Genomic DNA, 25,385 nt, shown 5'->3' on the forward strand with positions numbered 1-25,385 from the left:
TCTATTTGTGTCTACTGTCCTTTAAAAAAATGGTTGAAGAAGATGAATCAGCAGGTCGTCAGCTTGCCCCAAACACGGACCCGGGTTCCCGGTCGCGAGATCCTTGTTTGTCAGATGAGCCAAACCAGATTTTTTTTTCTTAGATTCCACGTTTGCTTCCTCCTGTACATTTGCATTATCGTTTTCCTGCTTTTGTCCCACCCACATCCCAACCTTGCACGAGGCTTTTGTAGCGTCAGGAAAAAAATTAGGGAATATAAAAATTTTATGGTCGGAAGATTCAGTCTAATCCTTTTTGAAGGTGCCCTGTTAGCAGCTTGTAGCTGTCTGTGTTCTAACAGTTGTTTTGGGAAATGTTTTTGGGACTGCAGGGATTTTTTGTTGGTTTGTTGGTAAAAACCAAAAGAGACCAGTGGGAAGAGTTATCAGCACCATATCAAGTTTATTTAATACATCTGTGGTGTGAAGAGCACTGTTCCCTCTAATTTTTCATGTGTCTGAGCGAACACTCAAACTCCCTGAGCGGTCCCTTGGACCACTGTGAGCAACAGCAGACGTGTGCACTGTGGTCGCACCAGCATCGAATCCATCCAAGTTACATGTTTTATTAAAATAATCAAATTACAGCATTTACATTTATGTTAGACTACTTTTAATTAACTGCTTTAGCCCACTTACAATGAAAATTAAAAAAAAAAAATCTTGTTCATGACCTGTGTAGTATGTTAACACTATTGGAAGTAAAAATAACTTGAACTCCAATTTTGAAAACACAACTTTTTTTTTTTTTACTTTTTTTTTTTTTTTTTATAAAGCTCTGACTTGTATTATGAGTCTGTGGTCTGGGAGAGAGTCCTGTAACTCTCTGTCTGTAAAATACAGTAAATAATGACCAATGTTGGGCAATTAATTATATAGTTACTTCTTCAAAAAAGTAACTGAGTTATGCAAACAACAAAGTTTTTTGCAGCTGTTCACCTAAAAATGCAGCCAAGGCGTTTTTTTAAATAAACATTTCAAACTATTTACAGAACAATCAGCTGTTCTGCATCAAATTTGATGCCACACAAATTGTTTGTGCCACTCCAAAACACAATTTCTGTCCACTATGAGATAAAGGAGAACAACAGCCAGATACCTGCAGGCCTGACAGCAGGAGATGTATCACTCCTGTAACACCTGTAACATTCAGCAGTCGCCTCATTGTTTTGACACACACAACAAAACTATTGACTACACTACACACTAACTACACAAGATTTGCGCTAAATGTCTCAAATCTCTCACATCTCAAAACACCGCCGTCACTCCTAAAACTTGCCCCCGTTTCTTAACAACTAGATGCCACGTTGCCATATCATTTTTTGATTGGTCGCCATGGTACATTTTTCGACCAATAGGAAGGGGTTTTTTTTGGTTTTGGTTTTTCTCACATGCGGAGTGTTTCGAGCGTTTTCCTTATAAAACGCCGTCTTTACTGTTTCTTCCTGCAGTAAATATAAACAACGATAGTATTCAGGAATAAAACCAAACATTGCATATATTTTTTACCATAACTCTGGTTTTACGTGTCCTATCAACACAATTTAAAAACTGGTATAAAGTCCACACTTTTTCCGTCAATTGTTCCGTCTGTCCTGCTCACGTCTCCAATGGTTGTACACGTTGTCATTAACGTGGCTTCACTCCACATCAGCCACGCAATCTTGCTAGCTAAAACACCGGTATCAGCACATAAGGACGCTGTCATAGCCTGTCAACGTCGTTAATTAGCTGCGTATATACGAATGTGAATCGCATCATTGGCTGGACTATGGGATAAGGTGGCATCGTTCTAATCCAATACGGGAGCAGCCAGTCACTTACTGACTAACACTGCCAAACAGAATTGTATTTGTAGAAATTTGTAAAATGTATAAAGTATTCATTTAAATTTCAATTCAGGTTAGTTTTTTTTCCTGTGCGCAGAGACCGTGCCAGCAGTGCGCAATTGCGCACGTGCGCAGCTTAGAGGGAACATTGGTGAAGAGTAAGTGGAGCGTTGTGTTTTACCACAGAGTTGAGTCTGTAATGCACCCATGGTGCTCAGCTGTCAGTCTTTGAGTTTGTTCTCCATCCCAAAGTGTCAAATACTGGCACGCTGTCAAAGCTGGTATCATCTCACAGATACACATCAGGTGTCCTTTGATACTTGTGCTGTGACACAGTCGGCTGTGGCAGTGGTGACACAGGTCTCTCACTTCTAAATCACCATATGTGGAAGCTCAGAGAGGTCCCTTTAGATGCACTGGTTAAGTGTCACTTTTCAGCATGCAGGGTTAATGTTGTGAACAGTTGTAGTTGGACCCAAACAAGCATCTATTACAAAGCCTAGCATAAACTTGGAAAGCCAACGAAAGCAAACTTCCAACCTCACCACTTCAACTTCATTTTGAAGTTGGAGGGGTCTCTTGAAGTTAAAGGTAACTTGGTGCATATCTAGGATGATGTCAGCACCTAGCAAAACTGCAGTATTTAACATGAGATTTAACAGCATTGCAGTCCGTGCAGTCTAAATTAACATCATTTCCCCAAACCTCTGCCTCTGTTCTTGTGGTTTGCAGTGTTATGTTAGGCTGAATTGTGTTGGGAAATTTCCTTTTTTTTTTACATTCTTCTTTTTTTTCCCCATTCTACTTGACACAGGAGAAAATTCTTGTATACGTAAGTAACTGTTTCTAACAAAAGGCTTTCTTCTTTTCCCGCTTGATTGACTCATCTTAAGCAATAAAAGGGAGAAGCTGCTTGTCAAGGTTCATTAAGTCAGTGGACACCTTCCCTCGGGAGTTAGGAGGGTCAGTGATTTGACTCATAGTTCAACAACAAGTCATTAACTCTCATTCAGTCCATGAAGAGCGCTCAGATGCATGTTTCCTACAAGCTCTTGTTAGGTATCAGAGAGCTACCTTCAACAGAGTGCAGCGATGTCACACGGCGTGGCCGGGCGCCGACCGGCACATTCTGTGACACACATGCACACGGAATCAGATCATCTGTAAATTTGGCCCGCTCTGAGTTCAGCGTGCCAGGTCATAAATGGCGTGTAGCCTCACTGATCTCCAGCCTACCTCCTGTCAGCCCAAGTTGCGAAAGAGAGAGAAAGGAGAGGTGTAAAAATCTGTGTTGCTACGGTTGCAGAGACGATGAACAGCTTCAGCTCAACAGTATGCCACATCACATTTCCAGCTGTTTAGCGTTTCATGTGCAAACACAGAAAACACGTCTTTGTTCCCGCATTCTTTTACCTTTAGCTGCTCTTTGCACTGAAACACAGAGACACATTAGTGTTCGCTGGATTCTGAGGAGAGAAGAGCCATGGAAGTTTTCAAGTTTTCAGTCTCGCTTACATTACAGAAATTAAATGGTTTTTTTTAGCTTTTTTATTTTCTCGTCAGTATTTTTACAAGTGCGGGCTAATTGATTAATTATCATCAAACCCTCCAGTATTTCTGAAAACTGAGCTGATTGTCACTTGATCCAGTAAAGCTGCAAATTACAAGTGGACTTGAAGCAGAAATTAGTGAAACATTTTCACTAGACAAAAGACTTAATATTAGAGTCCCAGACTTCATTGTGTGTATTTTTTTCTGGTGTGAGCATCTCTTTCTGTCGCCCGACTCTCATGTTCAGAGCGGATCACGTGGGACCGCTTGACTCCGTTACGTGCTTTGTTCGCCATCGCAGTTCTCATCCTAACAGACAGCTGTGTCGAACGCCGTTTTGTTAGGCCGTCCCCAAACGGTGAGAAGCTGAGCCGGACTGTGCGAGCTCTCATTTGGTGTTGCCGGAGCACTTTATAGCAAAAGTAAAATGGCTTAAAATGAAAGAAAAAGGGGGGTCGCGATTGACTTTAACACACTCTACTCAACCCTCGGTTCAGCAAGAGGCTGTCTGACCTAAATTTACTTTACCTCATCTGCCTAGACATTTGTTTAGCCTTCTGGGCAAACACTTAGAGAAATGTTTGAGGGAGAGAGGAGGAAAAAAAGAATACATATGCTTGAATACATCACATTTAGTCAAGGGAAAAGTAAAACCCGGACATCTGCAGACATATACAGCCCTCTAGTGGCAAACTACAAGGGACCTGAATGTCTGACAGGGAGGGCATGAAGTGATTTATGCAGAATTTCCTAAACCATCTGTGGAAGTCGTGCCCAACCGCAGACCATGAACATTCTCTGTGTTGACATCAGACCCGGGTTTCTGTAACAGACCTTAATAAACGTTACTTAATCCCAAATAACAGGAGTCACGAGTGAATGGGAAAAACAACAGCGGCTGAGCAGAATAAATGAATTGAGGTCATAGAATCTTACCATCAGAGAGAAAGAGAGAAATTTTGTCTTTTGAGTACTGTACTCATTACAATGGCCCGGAGGAACTGTGTGCTGTGAAATCATATGCTCTAGTTAAGCTAAACAAGGGCAAGGTATTCCCACATGAAGGGCAGATGAGAATAAGTAAGTAGAAATGCAGGCAGATGAGTAAGAGTTGAAGATGGTTTAGTGCTGTTTGGCCCTGGTATCTCACTCAGATTCTCAGGTTGCAAATATATTCTCCCCCCTCTCTCGATCTCTACCTCTACCTCTCTCTGTCTGTGTGCGTGTGCGAGGCAAACCTCAAGGGCTCAGTGCAGCGAGCTCATTAAAGGCTTTATTCCACTTCCAGGATCGAGCGGGACTGCAATATGGACATTGTTTATACACAAACGTTGCCCTGGGAATAATGTTTATTTCTATTACCATCTTGGAGGGGTGTGGGTGTGGGGAGGGGGGGGTGCTGAGCATGTCTGCACTCATTGCTTTTCATGAAATAATGCCTCTCCAGGAGTGCCTTGAAGAAACGGCCATTTTTCAAACCACATTTCTCCAGCCTGCAGTCAAGCGTCAGCTGCCCTCCTCTCTTGCCCTCTCGCCCTCCGGTGGCACGCGATCGTGTTACGAGAGCCGTGTCAGGAGCAGTTTAACCGTGCACGTGAACCAATGAGCCTCATTCTGTAAAAGGCTTCTTCATTCATTTGCATACAGACTGAACGTCGGTGCATGTGCTGCACAGCCGGACGGGGGGGGGGGGGGGTTCGAGTTTACCTCGGCCGAGCGGTCACAGAAGTGTCATTTTAAGCGGCAGAGCCCGGCGGGGCGACTGGGAGGCAGCCGATGACGCAGCGTAGTGTTGCTACACACCCCGAGCTGTGTTTGGAAACACTGAGGCAGCTTGCTACTACAGTGGGAGCCAATGGGAACAGCTGAACCGTGCACTCTTTAGCCCAGCCAAGCGCAAAACAGGGGGGAGGAGGAGAGGGAGGCGGCGAACAGAGAGACAACAGAGATCCAGGAAATGCCTGAGCGAGGAGCAGCGACGGCGGGGCCCATCAAGTCGCACGCAGCCGCATCGGGCCGCACATTGATCACTCTCACATGATATATCCATCCCCCTGTAATTGCATTGCTGTTTAGAGAGGCAGTCGTTATTTATGAAATATTGAAATAACAAATGGTGTCTCCCGGCAGATATTAAGAAGAGAGATGCCACAGATAAGTCAGAGGCAGGCAGCGGCCACGTCTCCCCGCGGGCCGCTTGCCCAGTCGCCTGGCTGCAGAAATCCTGCAGTCATCACAAAGTGGAAATATTTACTGCTCGCACTCTTGCATACAGGAGGAATGGAGTGTGGGTGAGGGCAGCTGAAAAATGACTGTGTTTGTGTTTCGAGAGGAGTGCTAATCAGATTCCTTCAGCTTCGGAGGCATTTGAGGACAGCCGAGCTAAAGGTCCCTAGTGTGGATTTATAAGTTGCACAAGCACAAATGGGCACAGAGCCACCAGAAGTGCAACACTGCCGACAGGAAGTTTCTAATCACAGCCTACAAAAACTGGGAGAAAATGCAGGGTTTTCACATTTTCCATGCTGGTGAAATTTCGTAGCCAACTGTAAATGAATCATCTAAATCACTTCGGTCATCATCAGGTTTGTTGTGTAACCGTGTGGGTGTCTGTGTGTTTGTGTCTACAGAACACCCTTGAGACCTGCACCATCTGCAGTAAGCCCATCATGGAGCGCATCCTGCGAGCTACTGGGAAAGCCTACCACCCTCACTGCTTCACCTGCGTGGTGTGTCACCGCAGCCTGGACGGCATCCCTTTCACTGTGGACGCTTCCAACCACATCCACTGCATCGAGGATTTCCACAAGTATGTAAACAAGTCCCTTTTAGATTTGAAGCGTCACTCATCGCTATATTTGACGTGTACACACGAGGAAAGTTTGCTTTCACTTGTCATACTGTAACGCAGATAAGAGGTCGCACAAAGCTGGTTATAAGTTAACCCAGGGTTTCTCCTGTATGTGGCGTTAGCAGCAGCTGACCAATTACAATTATTCATAAGTGTAATGGGAGCAGAGTGGCTGATATTACAAGGGAAGATGAATGGGAAACGTATTAAGAGGTTAAGCATATAATACAGGCTGAAAGCAGCACAGCTGCTGCAGACAAAGCAGCAGACTGTGAGTGTGTGTGAAAGGAAAAACGCTGTAGAATAATATAGCATTAAACGTGTGTGCTTTAATCGCTTTGGTCAGGACAACTTTAAAAGATCTGCTATATTAATAAAGTCTGAGTTGTTGTTGTTGTTAGCCAGCAAGGCTAAATGCAGCGTCTACGGCAGATCTATGAATATCATTCGGACACAATAGAATCTGATGGATTATACTTGAGTATGTCAATAAATGAATGTTTTTTATATTTGTTCCTTCAGCTACGGCCTCCATGGTGTTGGAAACCGTTTGCAGCCAACAGAGACTAAAGCTCCATCTAAGAATCTATATTTCTCACTGATCCTCATCCAGTAATTTTGTGCGTGTTGACCTTTAATCTGGAACATAACCTGCTCCGGTTCACAGCATACAGTAGGTTACCATGGTGATTATACCTCTGAAAGAAGTGAACCACCTTCATAGTACAGGAAAGCCAGGATTAACCTTAAAGGTACCTGGATTAGACAATAGCTTCTGGACAGAAACATGAATCCACTGCAAATGTGCCGTAAACCTTCGTTCCCTCTAACGGCCAACAGGGGGCAACTCCTCTGGATGTAAAACAAAGTACGACTGTATAGATGATTGTGAGAAAATGACCCTTCGTCTCGCTTGATTTTTACCTCGGTGAACTTTTTTCCTAATTTTCCAAGTTTAATGTCTTCTTTAAAAAAGCATTATTTATATTTTTGTAAGTTACTTTCCTATTCTGAGTAAAAAATATATTAGAGCTCTGTGTATTTTAGGACCTGGCTATTTTATGATCATTGATAATGCGGTGCCCTTTGCTACTCGGTCACTTTCATCCACTATCCTACATTTACCAATGGGTGATGTAATCCTGGCTACATCCGTCTGGTACCAGCTCCTGATGACAGGTACGTCAGGAGCTGGTACCAGGTTATCGTGGCCAACAAGGCAACTTAAATGTTTAATGCCAGGGGATGTAATAATCTGTGTCAGGTCAGCACTGACCTTTTGTACAGTCACGGTACAGTTCTTGCTTAAGAGGAGGAGTCATGGATTAGAAGCACTTGTGCTATTTACGGAAGCCAAGCGAGGGGCAGCCAATCAGACGAAAGTGGGCATCTAGCGAGCAGGACTTAAGAGACAAGAACTTAAAAATATGTTGTTGGGGTTTTTTTTTTAAACATACGATGCACTGAGGGCTCCATCAGCATTTAACAAACAGAATCAATGTAGAAATGGATACTGATGTTGCTCTCTACCTGCTTGGTGTCTAAATTCCCCCCGTAAAGATTTCATGAAGTGATAATATATCAGGGTTGTGTTAACAGCTTGTTTAGCAACATACAACACAAGACATGCTGTTTTAAAATCCTTTACTAACTTTTGTAAATTCATGCATTTTTAAAGCTCCTCGTCAGAACGTTAGGGCTTCCTTTTTGGGAAACATTGCAAACAGTTTCACAAATCTAGTGAACTGGATATGTAGACATGAATTTAGTAGTACATTCCTGTCATTGCGTCACCCTCCACTCATTGCATAACTGCTAGCTTCCCAGAAATGTTCCTTCTTTACTCGGTGACCAGAAGGGAAACAGAAGTAAAACGCTGGCTCTTGGCGTGAGTGTGCAGCTCTCGGTTTGGGAAGCCCAACGCAAGGCCCGTGTTTAATTTCACGTGACAAGCGTGGCCTCCACAGCGTGGCCCTTTGTGTCGAGGAATAGCCACGACGAGAATCTTTCTTTTTCTTTTCTTTTTTGGGCCGTGGTTCCCCAAAGCCACCTAACCTCTTTACTTCCCGATTCACAGACAATGGGTGCACGTGTAGAACAGAAGAACTTTCGGTCATGTGACAGGACCTAGAATCTCACTGCACTTTTCATATCCTCATCAGTTCTATTGTTAGACAGACCTTCTTCTGCTAAAGGCATTTCCAGAGTTGCAAGTTCAAAGGTTTGTTCTGTAAAACTCACTGAGAGTGTCCGATAAGATTTCTCAGAATGCCCCCTCTATATTTAGTAAATGTAGTTTTCTAGATTTTGTCTACTCTTCATGTTTGAGTGATGAACTAGTTAACTTTCGAGTGACTTCAAATGTGGCAACATTTACGGGCATCAGCCCTAGTGTATATTTTTATGTTCACAATTAAACCTTTCATAGTTTTTACAGAAATTGCGCCATCGGTATGATAACTATGATGATGAAAGCTGTGTTTGGATTATAAATCTCAAAATATCTCAAAACATTTGAGTGTTTATGCACAAAATATTTGAAATATGACACACCCACAAACCAGATGAGTTGAGATTTGGTTTGAAACAGAAGGATGGATGTAATAAAGGATGAAGTTTATCTAAATAAATAGAACTTTACGGTATTTTTTATTTCAGTTTTGTATTAAAATGGTTGAAAACCACAGTTAATGTCATGAGAACGTTTTAGAATATCTTCCGTAAATATTGAAACAGGTTCAACAGTCTATGTGAAGAGCACCACAAAGATCACAACGATCGCAATGATTTAGCCTTTTGGTCGCTTTTTCCTCATTTCTTTGCCTCCCTAAACCGTGACTCGCACATGGAAGCACAAGGCCTGATGGCTGCACCGAAAGCCTGTAAACATTTGCCGATGTGCCCGGCTGTCAGATGATAATCACGGGTTCTTAGATTGAGGGGCTGCACAACGTGAAGTTTGGCGAATACTGGGAGAGCCGACGGTCAAGAAATCATTCGTTTATTTATTAAATCAAGAAAAATGTCAAAGCTTTTCTTAGTTTTAGTCTCTCAGAATGATTTGCTGCTTTTTCTCTGGGATTTCGTGTCACACAAAAGCAATTTAAACTTGAGTTTAGAGATGTCCTTGTTGTACACGTACAGACAGAATGATTAATAGATTAATTCGCTAATGAAGAGAGCCATTAGTTTCACCTCTGCTTGAACCGTGCAGTGAAACTCTGTAAGCTTTGTGCTAATGGCAAACAGTCAGTAAAGGTCACAGTGTTGCAGATTGTTCTGAGCTTATTTCTGTTGTTCTTGGTTGTTTTTCACAGGAAGTTTGCTCCTCGCTGCTGTGTGTGCTCTGAGCCTATAATGCCGGCACCGGGCCAGGAGGAGACCGTTCGTATTGTGGCCCTGGACCGTGACTTCCATGTGCAGTGCTACCGCTGTGAGGTACGAGCTCTGTGTGTTTACCAATCCCGTGTGTGTGTCTGTCCTCTATAATTAGCAGTGATGGTTCTGAATAATGTTGCGCGGCTCCAGGTGACAGTCATTACTGCATAAAGGTATAAGGCATAACGTACACACCGATCCCCCGAGTCACCTTTTCAGCGAGACGAGTGAATCATCCTTCTCTTACCTGCCTCGAAATAGCTTCCCGTCTCTCCTCTGCAAAGTTCACGGACTTACATAGAAACCAATCTGTCAGGCGCCGCTCGCCTGCTTGATAAGCGGCGCTGAGACGTTACGTGCCCGGCTAAAAGAGAAGTAACGTGTCACATTGTCAAAGAACTGCACCAGCGTGAGCACATAGAGCGTTTGCCAGACATAAAGGTCAAAGCAAAGCAGAGCAGATTAGTTCAGCTGAAGGGGCTCAACAAGAGAAGAATTTTGTCACCAGGGAGCAATGAGTAGATGGAGTTCTGAGTGTGTGAGTGTGTGTGTGTCTGTGTGTGTGTGTGTCGGGGAGAGAAAGGAAGGTTGGGTGTAAGCCAGTGTCACAGACAATGGAAAAATAATGCCATAGCATTGTGTGTATCTGTACATTCTGTTTGTTTCTTGGCATGTAAAGAGCGCACACCTCACCACATCTTACCACAACACACAGAAACCAGCTGAAGGCTGCAGTCAGACAACAGAGCTGCACTCTAACAGAGCAACATTTGGCATCCCCGGGTTCACGCCGCACGCTTACGGCCCGACTTGGATCGTAGGGAGTCCCTTTTGCATGTCGTGCACGGAATTTGAATGTTTATTCCCACCGAGCATTTAGCATACTTCACAACATCCTGACACAAAAGCTTGCATGTTGTCCTCCTCGACAGTTTAGTTCTGTGAGCTCAACCAATAGGAGGGACAGTTGCTCAGCTGTGTACACCTGTAAACACGAGCGGAACAGAAGAGGAGTGAAGCTGGTGGTGCAACTCAGGACGAGCTGTGAAATGGCGCTGACAGATCGGTATCGCGCACACTGCTCCAGTTGCCATCGTCAGTTTACATTCTTTTCCTGGATGTCGGCGGTGCCTTCTGCTCAGTGACATCACGCGCATCGTGAAAGAGGTCAAGCGTGAATGACCGAGAAGCAATGTGTAGTTTGTCATGTCTCCAAGTCACAAAAAGGCACAGTTTCACGACTTTATGATTGCCTGATGTGACACAGGGACACACATCATCTGAGCCTGACAACACTGTGTGATAACCGCTGTAACAGAATGTAAAACGATGGTTAATTAAACCGAATAACTGAAAATGAATAGCAAAAATGAGATAATAATGTTGTGTACTGATTATTAGCTATGATATAACTTGTGTTTCAATCATAAATGCGTGCCATAAAAATTAGTTTATAATTAGACGTGTTATGTATTCCTTTTTTTAACTAGAGCATCATTTTTACAGCACGCAGATAATGTTCACAGATGAAAAAAGAACTATAGATTAAAACTGAATAACAATAATTGTACCAATTATTAAGAGTGGTGTTACCTAATGTTGTAGCATAACAGAAATCTTCAACGGGCGATTTTCAAGTAAGCCTCACAGAGCAGAGCGAGCAGTAAGAACACAAACACAGTCATCTCTCAGGTATTTGTGAGCTTCATGATTAAGAGTGCGTCTGCTCCCAGACTGGATCAATCAGAGCGGAGCTCAGCAGTAACTCGGTGTTACTTTGCTTTGAAAAGGGCCAAACAAGAGCTTAGGCATATTGAAAAAGAACACGCGGAGTCTACAAAATCTCCAAGAATTAACAAGATGTGATACATGAATCAGCCAAGTGCTTCAAAAAGGAAACGATAATCAAAGAATCAACCACAAAAGTCTCTATCAGGCTGCGCTGCTTTGAGCTAAAAAGGCTAACGCGCTCACAGTGACAAAGCAAACAGGCTTACCATTTTTTTCTGTCTCATTGCTAACTACCACTTCATAAGAATATATATGTCAATATGACATAAACTAAAGGCGCTAGAGTGGAACGTTTTCCTGTTTGATTCGTTTGAGGCGTTAAACTGCATGCTCAATAATCCTGGTAAGGAATTCTCAGAAAGTTGATTTTCTTCATCTGGATGCAACATTTCATCACTCATCAAAGTGACTTCTTCAGCCTTGTAAACATATTACCTTTCTTATGAAGTCATGCAATTTGGCTACATGCTCCTTTCGTTGCCATCTTTTTAGTTTATCTAAAAAGATGTAAAATTCCATAAAAGCTGTTCGAATAAATTTGGATCTATTGAGCTTCTCCTAATTTCCTACTCTCCATAAGTCTCCATAAGTACTTATAATCCCTGTGAACCAAACACACATTCACTGTTGGGAATGTTGCATTACGTCATTGAGTGGGAATAACCCTAATATGGACGTCTCAGGCACGGAAGCTCCGCCCACAAGTTCAAGAGGGGCAGCCAATCAGAAAAAGGTGGTTTAAAGGGGAGCAGGCTAAAACTGCTTTTTTTTCCACACAAAATTGAGTTTTACTATGAATGAGGATTATTTCTTACTGTAAAAGCTCCAAAAATAAAAATATTTTCTCCACTCAAATCATTCTCACTGTAAGTAAAAACACAAGAGCACACTTTGCATTAATACCCGTGACAAAGAAAGGAGCCGGAACACAGAGAAATAGACAAATATCTGATGATTCCACTCCTGAAAGAGACGAGCTGAAATACATTTATATTAGAATCTGTAAAAGAGGACACACAATTTGCAATCATACTTAGAAAAATTGTTCTACTTGAAACACTTTTACAAGGGGGGAAAAAAAAGTCTGAATTTAAATCCTTGAAAGATTGGGAGTTAAGCCCAACTGTGTCTGAGTACTAACCAGTTGTTTCCATTCAGACTCACCAACTGGCAGAGAACCGTAGCACAGGCTTTTCTGCAGAGAGGCTCCCGTAACGTGACACTGGCTGAGCTTTTAAATAGCAGTAAATGTGTCGTTTAGAGCCTGAGTGCAGAGAGGAGGATGAATGTGTCTGACCGGTGAGCGTGGATAATGACCCCGTTTGTGTTTGTGGACTAACGGACTATCTGTGTCCTGCAGGACTGCGGCTCCCTACTCTCGGAGGGGGATAACCAGGGCTGCTACCCGCTGGATGGACACGTGCTCTGCAAAAACTGTAACACCAGCCGCATCCAGGCCCTCACCGCCAAGGCCACCACTGACCTCTAAACAGCTAAACTGTGATAACCCGGCCCTCGCTCGCTCTTTTGGTTTCTTGCAAACATCCACAAAAGCCTGCATTCCTCATTTACATATATATGGCTCTATATAAATGTTCACCTTAAGTAACAAAACATACTGTGGCATCACATTCACACGCTCACATATAATTATTTACTCTGTACGATCACTGCAGAAGAGTTTTTCTTATTTAAAGTTTTCTTCCTGTAGCTTTACATAAAGAGAGGAAGACATGGGAAGCAACTGCTCTTCCTCAGTCTGAAGGTTAAAAAAAAGGATCTCTAAAGCTCACTGAAAGAGGGTTTAGTTATAATTATATTATATTGCATTATTTTATTGTAAAAATGCTAAGCTAGCTGGTTCATCATTTAACTCTAAGCCATAGAGCTTTTACGCATTTCCTACAATTTTTGCACTGCTACTTTAAATCTAAATCCGTCTACAATATACATCACCACCCCCTGTTATCCTCCTGTTATCGTATTTATCACCAGCGCATATCTTTTAGCCAGGTTGCACGTGCATGCACGGGCCCATAATGTTCCTCTCCGACTTCTTTTTCTGATCTAAAACACGAGCAGGACGTGCAAAATGTTTAATATGTTTACTGTGCAGGTGAAGTTGTGGATGGATGTCAGTGTGCGCGTGTGTGACTGTAGCTTTAGCAGTATTTTTAGGAAAAACGTGTTTGTTTGTTTTTCTGCAGGACAAATCAGAGTACAGTACACAAAATGGGATGAAATTACCCAACGAAGGCTTTCAAAACAGCTCTGCATAACTCCAAAAAGCGAATCTAAACTGCTATGTTTGTATGTATTTCCACGTTATTTAGAGTAAACTGCTCTGTACTGCAGGAATGATAAACAGTTATTTCTGCTGTTGAGAACAAAAAAACCACACCTCCTTTTTAGCACAATATTTTCCTTTCAGCTGGATATTCTTTCATGCATATGGTTGATTATTTTCCATTTTGGCCTGAGCAGCACAATCATATAAAAACAACCTTTGTGTTGAGTTTCATTCTTGTTTTTGTTTTTTCAGCGTATAATTGTGTAACTTGCCCCTTTTTAACGACCATAGACAAAAGCAGTGATTGTTCTTTAAGCAGTCTCACAGAAATAAAGAATATTCCATGCCTATGCAATTTTTAATGTTAATTGCATCGACACTTTATGAGAAATTTTATGATTTAAGGAAATATTTTACATGTACAGATGTGATCATAAGTGTCCTTATTGTAACCCTGTAATCAAACTGTGTGTCTCTGTGCGTCTCTGTGCTTTATGTCAGTGCTGATTGTTTCATTAACGCTCATCTTTTATATTTGCTGTTTGTTTCAAAGTTGATGGACAAAGAAGGGACCGTGAGAGTTTCCCAAAAATAACTGATTATGTTATTTGCTCGATCCAAGAGCGATGGACCAGAAGCTTTAGAGCTTAATCTGAGGGTTCATTCCAATGTTACAGCAGTACTAGGTGAGTTTAACGTACCTTGTGGAGTATGACTTTACTGTTTATCGCAAAAAACGACAATCAAAACACAATAAAGACGTCAGGCAAAGAAAACGGCTTCAAAAAAAGACCACAAAGAAGCACACAGTGTCTACACCGAGATACAGAGTGACACAAAACAACTGCAAAGACAAAGAAGACCACAGAGAGGCACACAATGATGGCACAGATATGCAAACATTCCAGCAAAATTATATAAGACAAGTATAAAGACTGTAAAGAGAAAAAAAAATGGCTTGGCTCCAAAGAAATTGAAAGTAAAAATTGTAAGTAACTACAAAGAAACTACATAAACCCTAAAAAAAATAAAATAAAATAGAAATGGTGAAAAAATGCCTTTAAAAAAGACCAAGAGATAAACAAAAATTTAAAAAAAAAATTAAAAATGAAAAGAAAACTGTTTCCCCACCCAACCAAAAAACTGAAACATGCAACATGACAAAACAAGTAAAAAGAATTTTAAAAAAAGACATAAAATGACAACATGAAGTGAAAAATTTCCAACAAGAAGCAACAAAAAGACAAAAAAAAGCTGTAACGAGATGTAGCGTGACGACAAAGTGACAGAAAACTGCTAAAAAGACGAGACGAGAAAAATCTACAGAGATGAAAAGACAACAAAGTGATGTGAGACGACTACAGTGAGGCACAAATCAAATACAAGCAGATGCACATGACCACAAACACGTAAAATGACAACGGAGAAATCCAAAGCGCAGCTCTGCAGCCACAAAAACAGTGACGACCAGCTACAAGCTAGCAGAACATGAGGTTCATACGAACATTCAGCTGTTTTGTCAGAAGAACAAAAGTGAAACTTTATGTTGATTTGTTCTTAGAAAATCTCCACATGGTACTTTGAAACTACAAGTAACTACAAGTTGCAATGCTTTGCTAGTTTATTAGCTGGAGCTAACCGAGGCGCATTATTCCCGAGGCTCGATCAGAGAAGTTCATTCTAACTTTAAGAGAATTCGTCTCCTCTTTCCTGTTTTCCTTACACAACATTTAGTCCTGTTTATCGCCTCTGATCTCTATTTACTACATCAGATGTAATCAGTGCGTCCTGTTACAGCAGAGTTTCAACCAGGGTATCGCTTTGTAAAGACGACTGTGCTAATAAGGTGAACGAAGAATTCACCAAACCTTTACTGTCGCAGATTTTCTTTTTTTTTGCTTGTTTATTTGTTTGTTTTTTAACTTAAAAATTGACTAAGCTTTCTATTTGGAATTGAGCGGGGTATTTAAAGTTGAGAAGGTGGAAGCTGGTTAGGCAGTTTACATTTGGTACTAGCTCACATGCCTGCAGCAGGAACGGAGCGAGGGCTGGTTCTCTGAAAAGGTTAGGCAACATAAACTTCACGTCCTCAGGACATTTTCCATCAATATTTGGAGCGCATTGCTGTACACAAAAGGTCCATCGGTCATATACAACCCCCCCCCAAAATACAGTATTTTTACAGTTCAGTAAGTAGCGAGTGCACTGCTTCAACTAAAAACCTGTAATCTGTCCTAAAGATCTTTAAAAATGTCTCCACGGTGTCGCTGAACTGTTTAGAAGCAACGTCTACAGTCATCTTGAGTATCGCAGCTTAATTAGTTAGGCGGTGATTAAGAGAACTAAAGCTGCGACAGTCGGGTCTGTTCTTCTGTCTAGTAACTGGAGATTTATTCTCCTGTTTTTTTACTTCTAATACTTTGGGAAAATATACCACAATGAGACTACAGCTGGGATTCATGCTGCGTTAGCATGTCACTTTATCTGTGGCCCTTGTTTGGATAATCAGGCGTCAGTATTAAAGATGCACTGAGACTTTTACACTTGAAACAGCAGCTGACCTGCAGCTCGTCGGCAGTGGACGTGGCAGCTGTGCATTTCTCCCACGGCCTTCTGTTCTGAGTCAGGCTGCAGTTAGTTAAACATTTTAGTTTCAGCCTCTGTTTGCTGTACTTTACTGTAACAGCTGCTACTCCATTCATATTTTAGGAATATTTGACAACAGAAAATACACATCTATAATAAAATTGGGCTGTGTAGAAAATATGATGCATGCCTCGACAGCATTCAGTAAGTGGATGTTACGGACGTCAACAAATCCGCCAAAGCAAACTTCCCAGCGTGACAGCAGTTCAGCGTAAAATCAGGAATTCTTTCAGATCTTCGGTGCATGTAGGGGTCGAAGTGACAGTAGATACCTTCCTGCCACTCCTTCCCTCGCACCGCTGTCACAAAGACTGGATTGCCCTCCATTTAAGAATCATCCACTGTCGCGAAGCTAATGAGTACGCAGGTTTGGTTTGGGTTGGTGGTATTTCTACTTTGTAAGAATGCCGTCCGAGGTTCGCTCTCGCTCCCCCTCGTCGCCTTCTCTGCCTCCGTCGAACAGCGGAGCTCTTGTTTTGCCAGGAGGTTTCCAGAGTTATTCCAGCTGTTGCACAGACCACCGTTTCAGCTGCTCATGAAAATCTGCTGATGGCTACCAGGAAAACAAAATTACTGCCGCCCTGTTTTAATTTAGCGCTATCAAACTTTTGCTTTACCAGGAGATTTTGTAACCTCTGGCACACAGAAGGAACCAGTCTGCAGTGTTGGTGTTATTATTCTACAGACATCTACATTTTTCAATAAATCTTTACATCAAAATTTCTCTGTTGATGATCTAATGATGTCTTTAACACCTGATTAAGTAGCATAAGTGAAAGGTGCAGATAATCAACACCAGACTGTGCCGTTCCCGTCATTTCTTGGAGCATTTTAGCATCTTTGGGCTCGTTGTTTTGAGCTGAAGATGCTAAAATGCAGTACTTTCATGTTCTCAGCCAGCAGCGCGGTTTCTGTGAAGTAGCTTGGATAAAAACCATTTCACTTTTCCAACAAGTCACTCTGGGGCGTCTAGCTGCAAAACACCACAAGACTTCATTCAGGAAACCAAAACAGCTAAAAGGCAAATGAATGTTGGACTTCCATTTGCCTGGAATCTGACTCCAAACTGCACTGCACTCGTCCATCACTGTCGTTTGCTATTTTCCTCAACAGAAGAAGAAGCTGTATTATCTAGATAAGGCCTTTACATTAAAAGGATGTAATGCACTCACAAAGCAGTAAACAAATAATATGACTAGTTATGAATGATTTCAAGTTGGTTTATTAGCACATGTTTTCTGCTCAGCATACCCTGGTCTGGTACATGTGCACAGGTAAATCTCTGCTGATGCGCTGAAGCTGTGTCAAACTCATGTATTGGTTATTTTTATGGTTAGTCTTTGAACATGTTATGCTTCCTTTCATTGGAGCACATATGATGCAAATCCTCTCATAAAGAAAACGCTTTCATAAGTGAATTTGTTCGCGTTGTCTGCTGTCGTAGCCCCGCCTGTAAAGTGCCTTCGGCTGAGCAGTATTGAATCACCTTACTCTTACTGTGTATTTCATGTTTCCTCTTTCACCTCAAAGAACTTCACTTCTTTACCTGTTTTTTTTTTTTTTTTTTTTTTACCAAAGTAAATAAAGACGATCCCCTTTGTAGATGTCTCCATCAGGTGCTTAAGGCTGCAGCCGCCGAGTTTTAACTCACCTCGTATAGCCCGAGCCGCTATTTTGAGTAAAGCATCTGTTCTTGATCTTCTGAAGGGGCTTGATGTAGTCTTTTTTTTTTTTTTTTTTCTTTCTTCCTTCAATAAAAGCTTTGCAATAGCAACACGTCTCTGTGTCTTGCTTCCTTTTGCTGTGTTTTGTTTAATTATATGAAAAATCTTAAACCTCTATCTCTGATTCGGGCCCGTCCACCCCCTCCCCCGCCGCCGGTTAACACTTGGCCTTTCGGCTCTTGGTCCGGTGGATTGCCCAGGTAATGAGCTCGTTCTCTCTGTCTTCTCCTCGTGCCACCTGTTGGTGACTTCCTCTGCACTGTACCTGCAGATGAAAGAGATTTATCCCCAACAAGTAAAAGCCGTGACTACTTGACTCACTCTCTCTTCAGTAGCAGCTAATGCACCTGCTTACATGTCTCCCCAAACACTCCTTAGCTGGAATCACCAGCCTAATAGAAATCCTACACTTGCAACACTCTTTTGTGTATAACTGAGACTGTGGTTTAATTACACCAGCACTGTGTCACAGTCTCTCTCTCTTTTTTTTTTTTTTTTTTTTTTTTTTTTTTTTTTTTTTTTAGGGCCACAATCAGCAAATGCACTCGACTATGAAGTATGCTCACTGCTGGGATCAACTTGATGGAGTTGTTAGAATAATTTAAAGACCTTTTTTTTTTTCTTCTTCTTTTTAAACTGCCACCTTTCCAGGACCCGCTTGATTTAATCCTTTCCATTTGTCATCTTTACTTGTGAGTTGCAGATCAGCAGTAAGTCGCTGAGCACTTTATTCCCTTCTTGCAGACTGCAAAATTGAAATGGTACGAACGAGGCGATCCGCCTGCAACACTAGAAGGCCCTCACGCGGGGTTTCTTCTGGTCACTGACGACTGATGTACATGAGAATGTGAAAGCAAACAGAGGGTGTTTATCCACAGCTGGCCTGATGCTGACAGTAAATACTGCGGTTATATCATCGGCTTGTTTGCTCTCCAGCTCCTGACGCGAGCTGTAAACTGGAGAGTACTCACTCATCCCCCCCCCCGTTCCTATGCTAGTAAACTGAAGAATTTGACATGCCAGCAGTGTGGAGATTTCCTCGTAATTTTTTCCTAAATATGCTGCAGGCGATCCTGTGTGTGTGGGTGTGTGTGTGTGTCTGAGGGGGAACGAAGGCCCCCCCAGCAGTTTAACCGAGGACTTGCTTTACTGCACATAAATCTGGTGTTTACAAACAAATTGATGAGTGATGGGCCCTCCAGCCAACACGATGTACCCTCCAATTTCTTCTTCTGCATAAGAAATCCGGCGTCAAGTCTCCGGGGGCCAGCTCCAGCATTTTTGAATGTCTTCTTCTAATACGCAGAATTGTGCCCTGATTTATTTACCGGGAAGCAGAGATGAGCATGAGGGAGCAAAATGGGCCGCTATCACGCATAATCTTGCACACTCTCGATTTAAATGAAGCTGTCATATGGTCAGATTTACATAACATTACAATGTGGGCCGACATCACAGCGCTCTGAGCTTAATGTTATTAGCTTTAAAGTGAATTCCCACTGTGCATTTGCATCAAGAGCATTGATTTTGTGTGTCCTTGACTTGGCTAAAGGCAGTGATGTAATCACTGAGTCAGTGTTGCTCTGGGTAAAACTTCGACAGATCACTCTGAGACACAAATCCGAGCTGTCCCAGCGTGCACGCTGAAGGAAACCGTTATTAGTGCCTCTTGATCTGTAACTGGCTGCGAGCATCCAAGGACTGGCCAAGGTGGTCACTGGGTGCGAGGGCGCCGGCCAACTTTGTGTGAAGAGAAGCTGCAATTATTGGAGTTGTTTAAAAGTCTCTATTAAAGCCGCGGAAAATATCAAAGCAAACTTTTTCCTCTGTCGATGTGCCTGTTTTGTACAGCAAAAGCCTGACTATTGCATGACTCATTCATGAGTGAACAATAAGCATCTTAAGTGCCATTATCCGTGCGGCAGAGTTTCTAAAACAACTGCAATCATGTAAAATGGAAACGTCTCCTCTGGCGGTAGCTCTGTTGTACAAGCATCACTCAGACTCGTTTATATCTCCTCTGTTTGTTTCCTCTAATGCTCGGCTACTGAGCAATACCGCGCTCCAGACTGGAGTCTTTTTGTTAATCCATTAACATTTAATACTGCTCACCAAATGTAATTTTAAGACAAAAAAAAGGTTCGATAAACTACTTGTGTGCTGTAAAACAAGAAATTAGGCTGATTAGAGCGATTTATCATGAAGTTAATAGCTTCATCATAGACTGTATGTAAAAGATGATGTAGCTGTAGCTGTTTTGAAGCTTTGGTATTAGCTTTATGGCAGATTGGAGTGAAGCCAGGGCTAGCTTGCTTGGGTTACCAAGTTTCATCTGAGGTAGATGCTAGCAAATTGGCACTAAACAACAGACTAATGAAATCTTTGCATATCACTCACCAAGACTGGAGCTCAGACGTCTTCGATGGGCTGTTAGTACAATTAACGGGACAACAGCCGTATTATTGGTTAGATAATTGCATTAAAAACAGTCCAGATGTCCAGTCCAGGCAGTGAATCAGCCTAGAAGACAATCCCACACTCAGAACGGCCCTGCCCATTCTAAACCTAGAAAAACAAATGTTTAAGCATCATTCACCTTTTTGGTGTAGATTAATCTCAGGAGTTAACATTGCCCTGGTTCCCACCTTATACTCTATATGAAAAGTTATCATCCTGATGCAAAGAGTTGGGTTTTTTGTTATTGTCTAATATCAGCTTTTTGAAACCAACCGTCACCAGCAGGGGGCGGGACACTACATGCTCATAGAGCAGTGACTCATCAGTCACATGACAGGCCGCCCTGCAGCATGCCCTGTGTTACCCTCATTTTTGACTCTAATAATAATAATAATAATAATAATAATATTGTTTTAAGAGCATGTTCTCCACCTGGTGTTTTCTCCGGGTACCGCGGCTTCCTCCCGTAAGCGCAGTTAGTAGACTAGGTGTGAATGACTGTCTTTTTCTCTGTGTTAGCCCTACAACACAACTGGTGACCTGTACCTGAATCTTGCCCTGTGGCAGCTGGGATAGGCTCCAGGCCTACATGACCCTTATTGAATAAGAGGAAGAAAATGAATGGTTAGCTGTTGTATTTACCAGGACTCGCATCCAGAGAATGAAATCATGATCACCATCAGATCAACTGAGCACGTTTGAAGGGCACTGAGAGACTTTTCCTACAGAAGAGTCGCCCCCTGGTGGCTAATAGGGGAAAAAATATTAAAAGATTTCGGGCACTTCAGAAAATGGCTTCAAGGTAAGAAAATATCATCCAGCTTCCACATAATGCCTATGTGTGTTCCCAGACTCTTTTATTACCCAGTTCCATTAGCACACATTAAATTTCCTGAAATTTTCAGGGCTAAAAAACACATTTTACTGCTGTCATAAACTGGACTAAACACATTGAAACACTTGGACATTTAAAGATCCTGGGGCAAAGTCAGATTTTTGATTATCGCAGTTCTACGACAAACTCAGAGCATCAACATTAGGGTTACTGGGTTAAAATATGAAAATCATTTTAAAATAGCGGAATTACAGATGAGCTAGAAGATGAGCCTGGTATTAAAATTGGGGTAAAAAGGAGACAAAATGAACCTCTATATGATAAGAAAGTTCATTGAAATTATGATGTATTCCATGATCCTGATGCTCAGACCTCAAAATCATGATTGCAAAACACCCCTGATTTTGTCTGTGGATTCTGGCACCTTGAGTGCATGTAAAGTGAATTTGGTTGTGGTTTTTAATAGAACATAAATGTGTTTGTCAGCCCAGAAACTTTCATGTTTATATCTCCTGTACTTGGTTAGTTCTGATGAGTTATGAGGGCTCAGAAATGCTGAAATTTCAACCCACTGGTTATTTTACTTTAAGGACCTTTGCTCAGAGAATGGCAATATGAAGATAAAATTTTACACGACTTATTTAAATATGCAAAAGCTATTGTAAAAAGAAACTCGGCTGATTCTTAATCTTTTCAGATTTGGTTCATTTTATACGGAATGACCCAATCTTTGCAAAACTCTTCCCAAGCTTGACCTGTATCTCTACTGTGTGCACGCTGAGACACAAACGACAGGTAATAGAGCCGCAGAGGCAGCGTCTTTAAAATAAATGCTTAGAAAACATTTAAAACTTGGACTTCAGTGTGCAGTCCACCCACTAGAGATTATGTTCTGATCCAGAGGTTACAGCGGCATTGCTTTCATCAATTTAGAGCCTTCTTTTTTTGCCACTTTTAATTACAGCTCTTGCAAATCAAGCCAAAAATACAAGGACAAGGGTCAACTCATTAATATGTACTTAATGCTGTGTTACCCCAAGGCTTTTATCACCATACATTATATATTGGATTTGTTTTTTATTATTCTCATCCAAATGTAGTTTCAGTCTCTTCTCACTGTTTTAGCTGCTCACCAATTTCTGATTTTATAGGGTGGAAAATGAAGTTGACCTCTTGACCTCACAGTACACGGCAACAAAAGCAGAGAGGTTCTCCTTTAAATGTAGTCTGACCTTATTGACTACAGCTGAGAGCATGCCAGGATTTTCTGTTATCACTTTAAACCCGAACATGAAATCAGAGCCGTGAACCTGCTCCTTTTGTTTAATTCGCAATGTATGTTTTCTAGTATGAAAAGGTAATGATGCAGCTGCTGCTTGTTGGCCTGTGCTGCTCAATCAGCCAACCCTCACAGTCTGTCAGGCTCGAGCTGAACCCACCGAGTCGAATCCATTTATATGCAGCGCAGAGGGAAGCGTTCAGATCCGGATAAATCCTCAGACTTTACTGACTTAATGTAGGTGCGTTTCTCCAGCTCCACTGAAAGGTAAAGCAGTTCTCATGATTTAAGGCGCTCTTTGAGCTGTCACCTCTTGACCTGAGGGTAAGCGGCAGAGAGGCGTCCGTGGATTTAATGCAAAACCTTGTGTCTCGGTGTGAACTTTCATTCTCACACTAAAGCGGGCCGACTGATTAAGCCAGCTGAGGAAATCTGAATGCTGGAACAGTGGACGCAAAATGAAAACCACTTTCTTGTTTCCTTGACGGTGGGATCGTTGAGTGCTACCAATTATACTTTAAACTCCACAGATAAGATTTTAATAGGTACGGAGCTGAGTGTTTCCATGTGAACCAGGCGTGCTTTTTGTGCTTACAAACAGGAGTGTGTCATATCAGGTAACGACTTCACGAGGGGAAAAGATTTCTGTAGCGTATAGGTCGGTGCTTCCTACCTATTTTTGTCTGATGTACCCCCACGTAGATGACGTCACCTTTATCCAAACCACCAGTCACGTTCCTGATATGTTCGTCTTAGTCAGAGGCGATGATTACATCTGGCCAGAAAAGCTGCTGCTGTTGGAGGATGTTCTGAATTCAGGTGATTTTTTTTTGATTTTTTTTTTTTTATGTATATACGTATAGACTCCAAGAATAAAATACGAAGCTAAAAATGAGCAACATAGCCGTCCTTTAACCATTTTTGTGTGTTTCAGCCACTACTCATCACCTCAGCTACTCTTCTAGCTACTTGCCCCCCCCAGTTCATTAAGTACACCCCTGAAATTGAATGTGATCCAAAACAACAGCTCAGCTGTAAATTTCTACTTTTAATGACATTCTTCATTTTTACATAAAGGGTGTTTGTCATGTACTCACTCTAAAATGTTCCTAATATTTTGCCCTCCTTATGTATGTTAATTTGAAACACAAAATATTAGAACTTCTAATAGAAAACTGTTAAACTGGTTTATTTTAACAACAATTTGTTTAAATACGTGTTACTAACACTTATCCACTTATTGCTATTAGCTAATTAATGCTGCTAAAGCTAATTTTATGCATCAGCTGAACCTTAGCTAGCCATCCTAAATGTTTTTGCTAGCCCGCTGTCTCGTTTTCACGCATTCCAAGTGACACAAAATTTAAACATATAAAATTGTATAACACTGTGCTGCCAGCATAATTACTTTTTTCATAATTATCATTGTTTTATCATTTTTTAAAATTATTATTATTGTTATTACACAGTCTTTCCATATAAGCCTAATAAGCTGCAGAAGTAAATCCCAGGGTAGGTGTAGCATTGGTTCATGTTTGTAACTTTTTTTTAAATTTCATGAGTTTTAAAGAAGATTTCTTTTTTTTAGTGGACGGTGTGTTAAATACTCACATTTGTTGATGTTATCTAAACCAGCTCAAGTCAACTCTGGAAATTCAAATGAGCCAATTTTAATCTTTTTTTTTGTTGTTGTTTAAGTCTTACACGTTTGCCTGTTGTAAGCTGCCAGAGAAGTTACGCTTACTCTGGCTCACGAGCTTTTGGTGAACGTGTGTTTGAGGCGCCTGACTCCTCTCAGAAATCAGGCCGTGCTGCAAACTTCAGACGTCAGAGTTTAACCGTTAAGCCCAAATGATGAAACGAGATGCCTCTTGATCACTCCTGCCTCATTTTTGTATTTGAATTTCTCTCTTAACATATCACCCATGTGATAATCACACTTTAACAAGATAACATCAAATTCTAAAATTATCTCTGTTGCCAGCTCCCAAGCTAATGCCTTTCTTTCAGCTATAGAAAACCTTTCCCGTCTTTGTAGTATGAACTTGTGTAGACATCCTCTTTTTTTTTTCATCTAAGAGGCTTTTTAAAGTACAATATATGGACTGTGCATGAAGCTTGCACGAAGACGGACTAGTATATCTTACTTGGATGCAGTCCTTTCATGGGAATATTGAATAAGAGTCTTGCAAGCCTGTCACACAGCCAGATTAAGAATTAACAAGTGTACAGTATCCATCTGTTATTTCCAGTAAAGCTTAATAATGTGAATTTTTACCAAAGTAAATGTTTAAATCAATGAAAGATTGAACAGCTTTGATGAATGCGCAGCCACAGAAATACCCAAGACATGTCTGTATGTTTTGCAAAATTCAAATTAGAGGGTGAAGGGTAGAGAGAAATTGGCTATACCCATGTGGCCTCAATAACTTACACTGCTAGGAAAAAAGAATAGGGTTTTTTTTTTAAATCCCAGGACTGAGAATTATTTGATCACACATAATAAGTCCAGCCACAAATGCTATTAAAACTTAAAACTGGGATTCTTTGGACACAGAACAAAGGCAGTGGAAACACAAGTGATAAATTATTCACATCAAACCAGTCGCCCCTCCCTCCCTCCCTCATCACTGTTTTGCTCAGACACTCCAAACTCATCCAGCTCCTCCTCCTTGGCTTGAATTACTGAAGCCTTCAGATGTCTGAACTTCT

At 41.5% G+C, this 25,385-nt stretch overlaps 1 protein-coding gene across 3 annotated transcripts in view; it reads left to right on the forward strand.

Moving 5' to 3' along the window:
* Positions 1–18,152, forward strand: part of LOC120738733 (LIM domain containing preferred translocation partner in lipoma) — a 183,657-nt gene extending 165,505 nt beyond the window's left edge. For all 3 annotated transcript variants that reach the window (XM_040040154.1, XM_040040156.1, XM_040040157.1), the window contains 3 exons: positions 6,053–6,231; positions 9,591–9,711; positions 12,803–18,152. In XM_040040154.1, the coding sequence (XP_039896088.1) occupies positions 6,053–6,231; positions 9,591–9,711; positions 12,803–12,931 (429 nt within the window). In that variant the 3' untranslated portion in view covers positions 12,932–18,152. The remainder of the gene's footprint in view (positions 1–6,052; positions 6,232–9,590; positions 9,712–12,802) is intronic.
* The last annotated feature ends 7,233 nt before the right edge of the window (positions 18,153–25,385 follow it).

This window comes from Simochromis diagramma, unplaced genomic scaffold, assembly GCF_900408965.1.
Source record: "Simochromis diagramma unplaced genomic scaffold, fSimDia1.1 OVJJ01000026.1, whole genome shotgun sequence".
NCBI lineage: Eukaryota > Metazoa > Chordata > Actinopteri > Cichliformes > Cichlidae > Simochromis > Simochromis diagramma.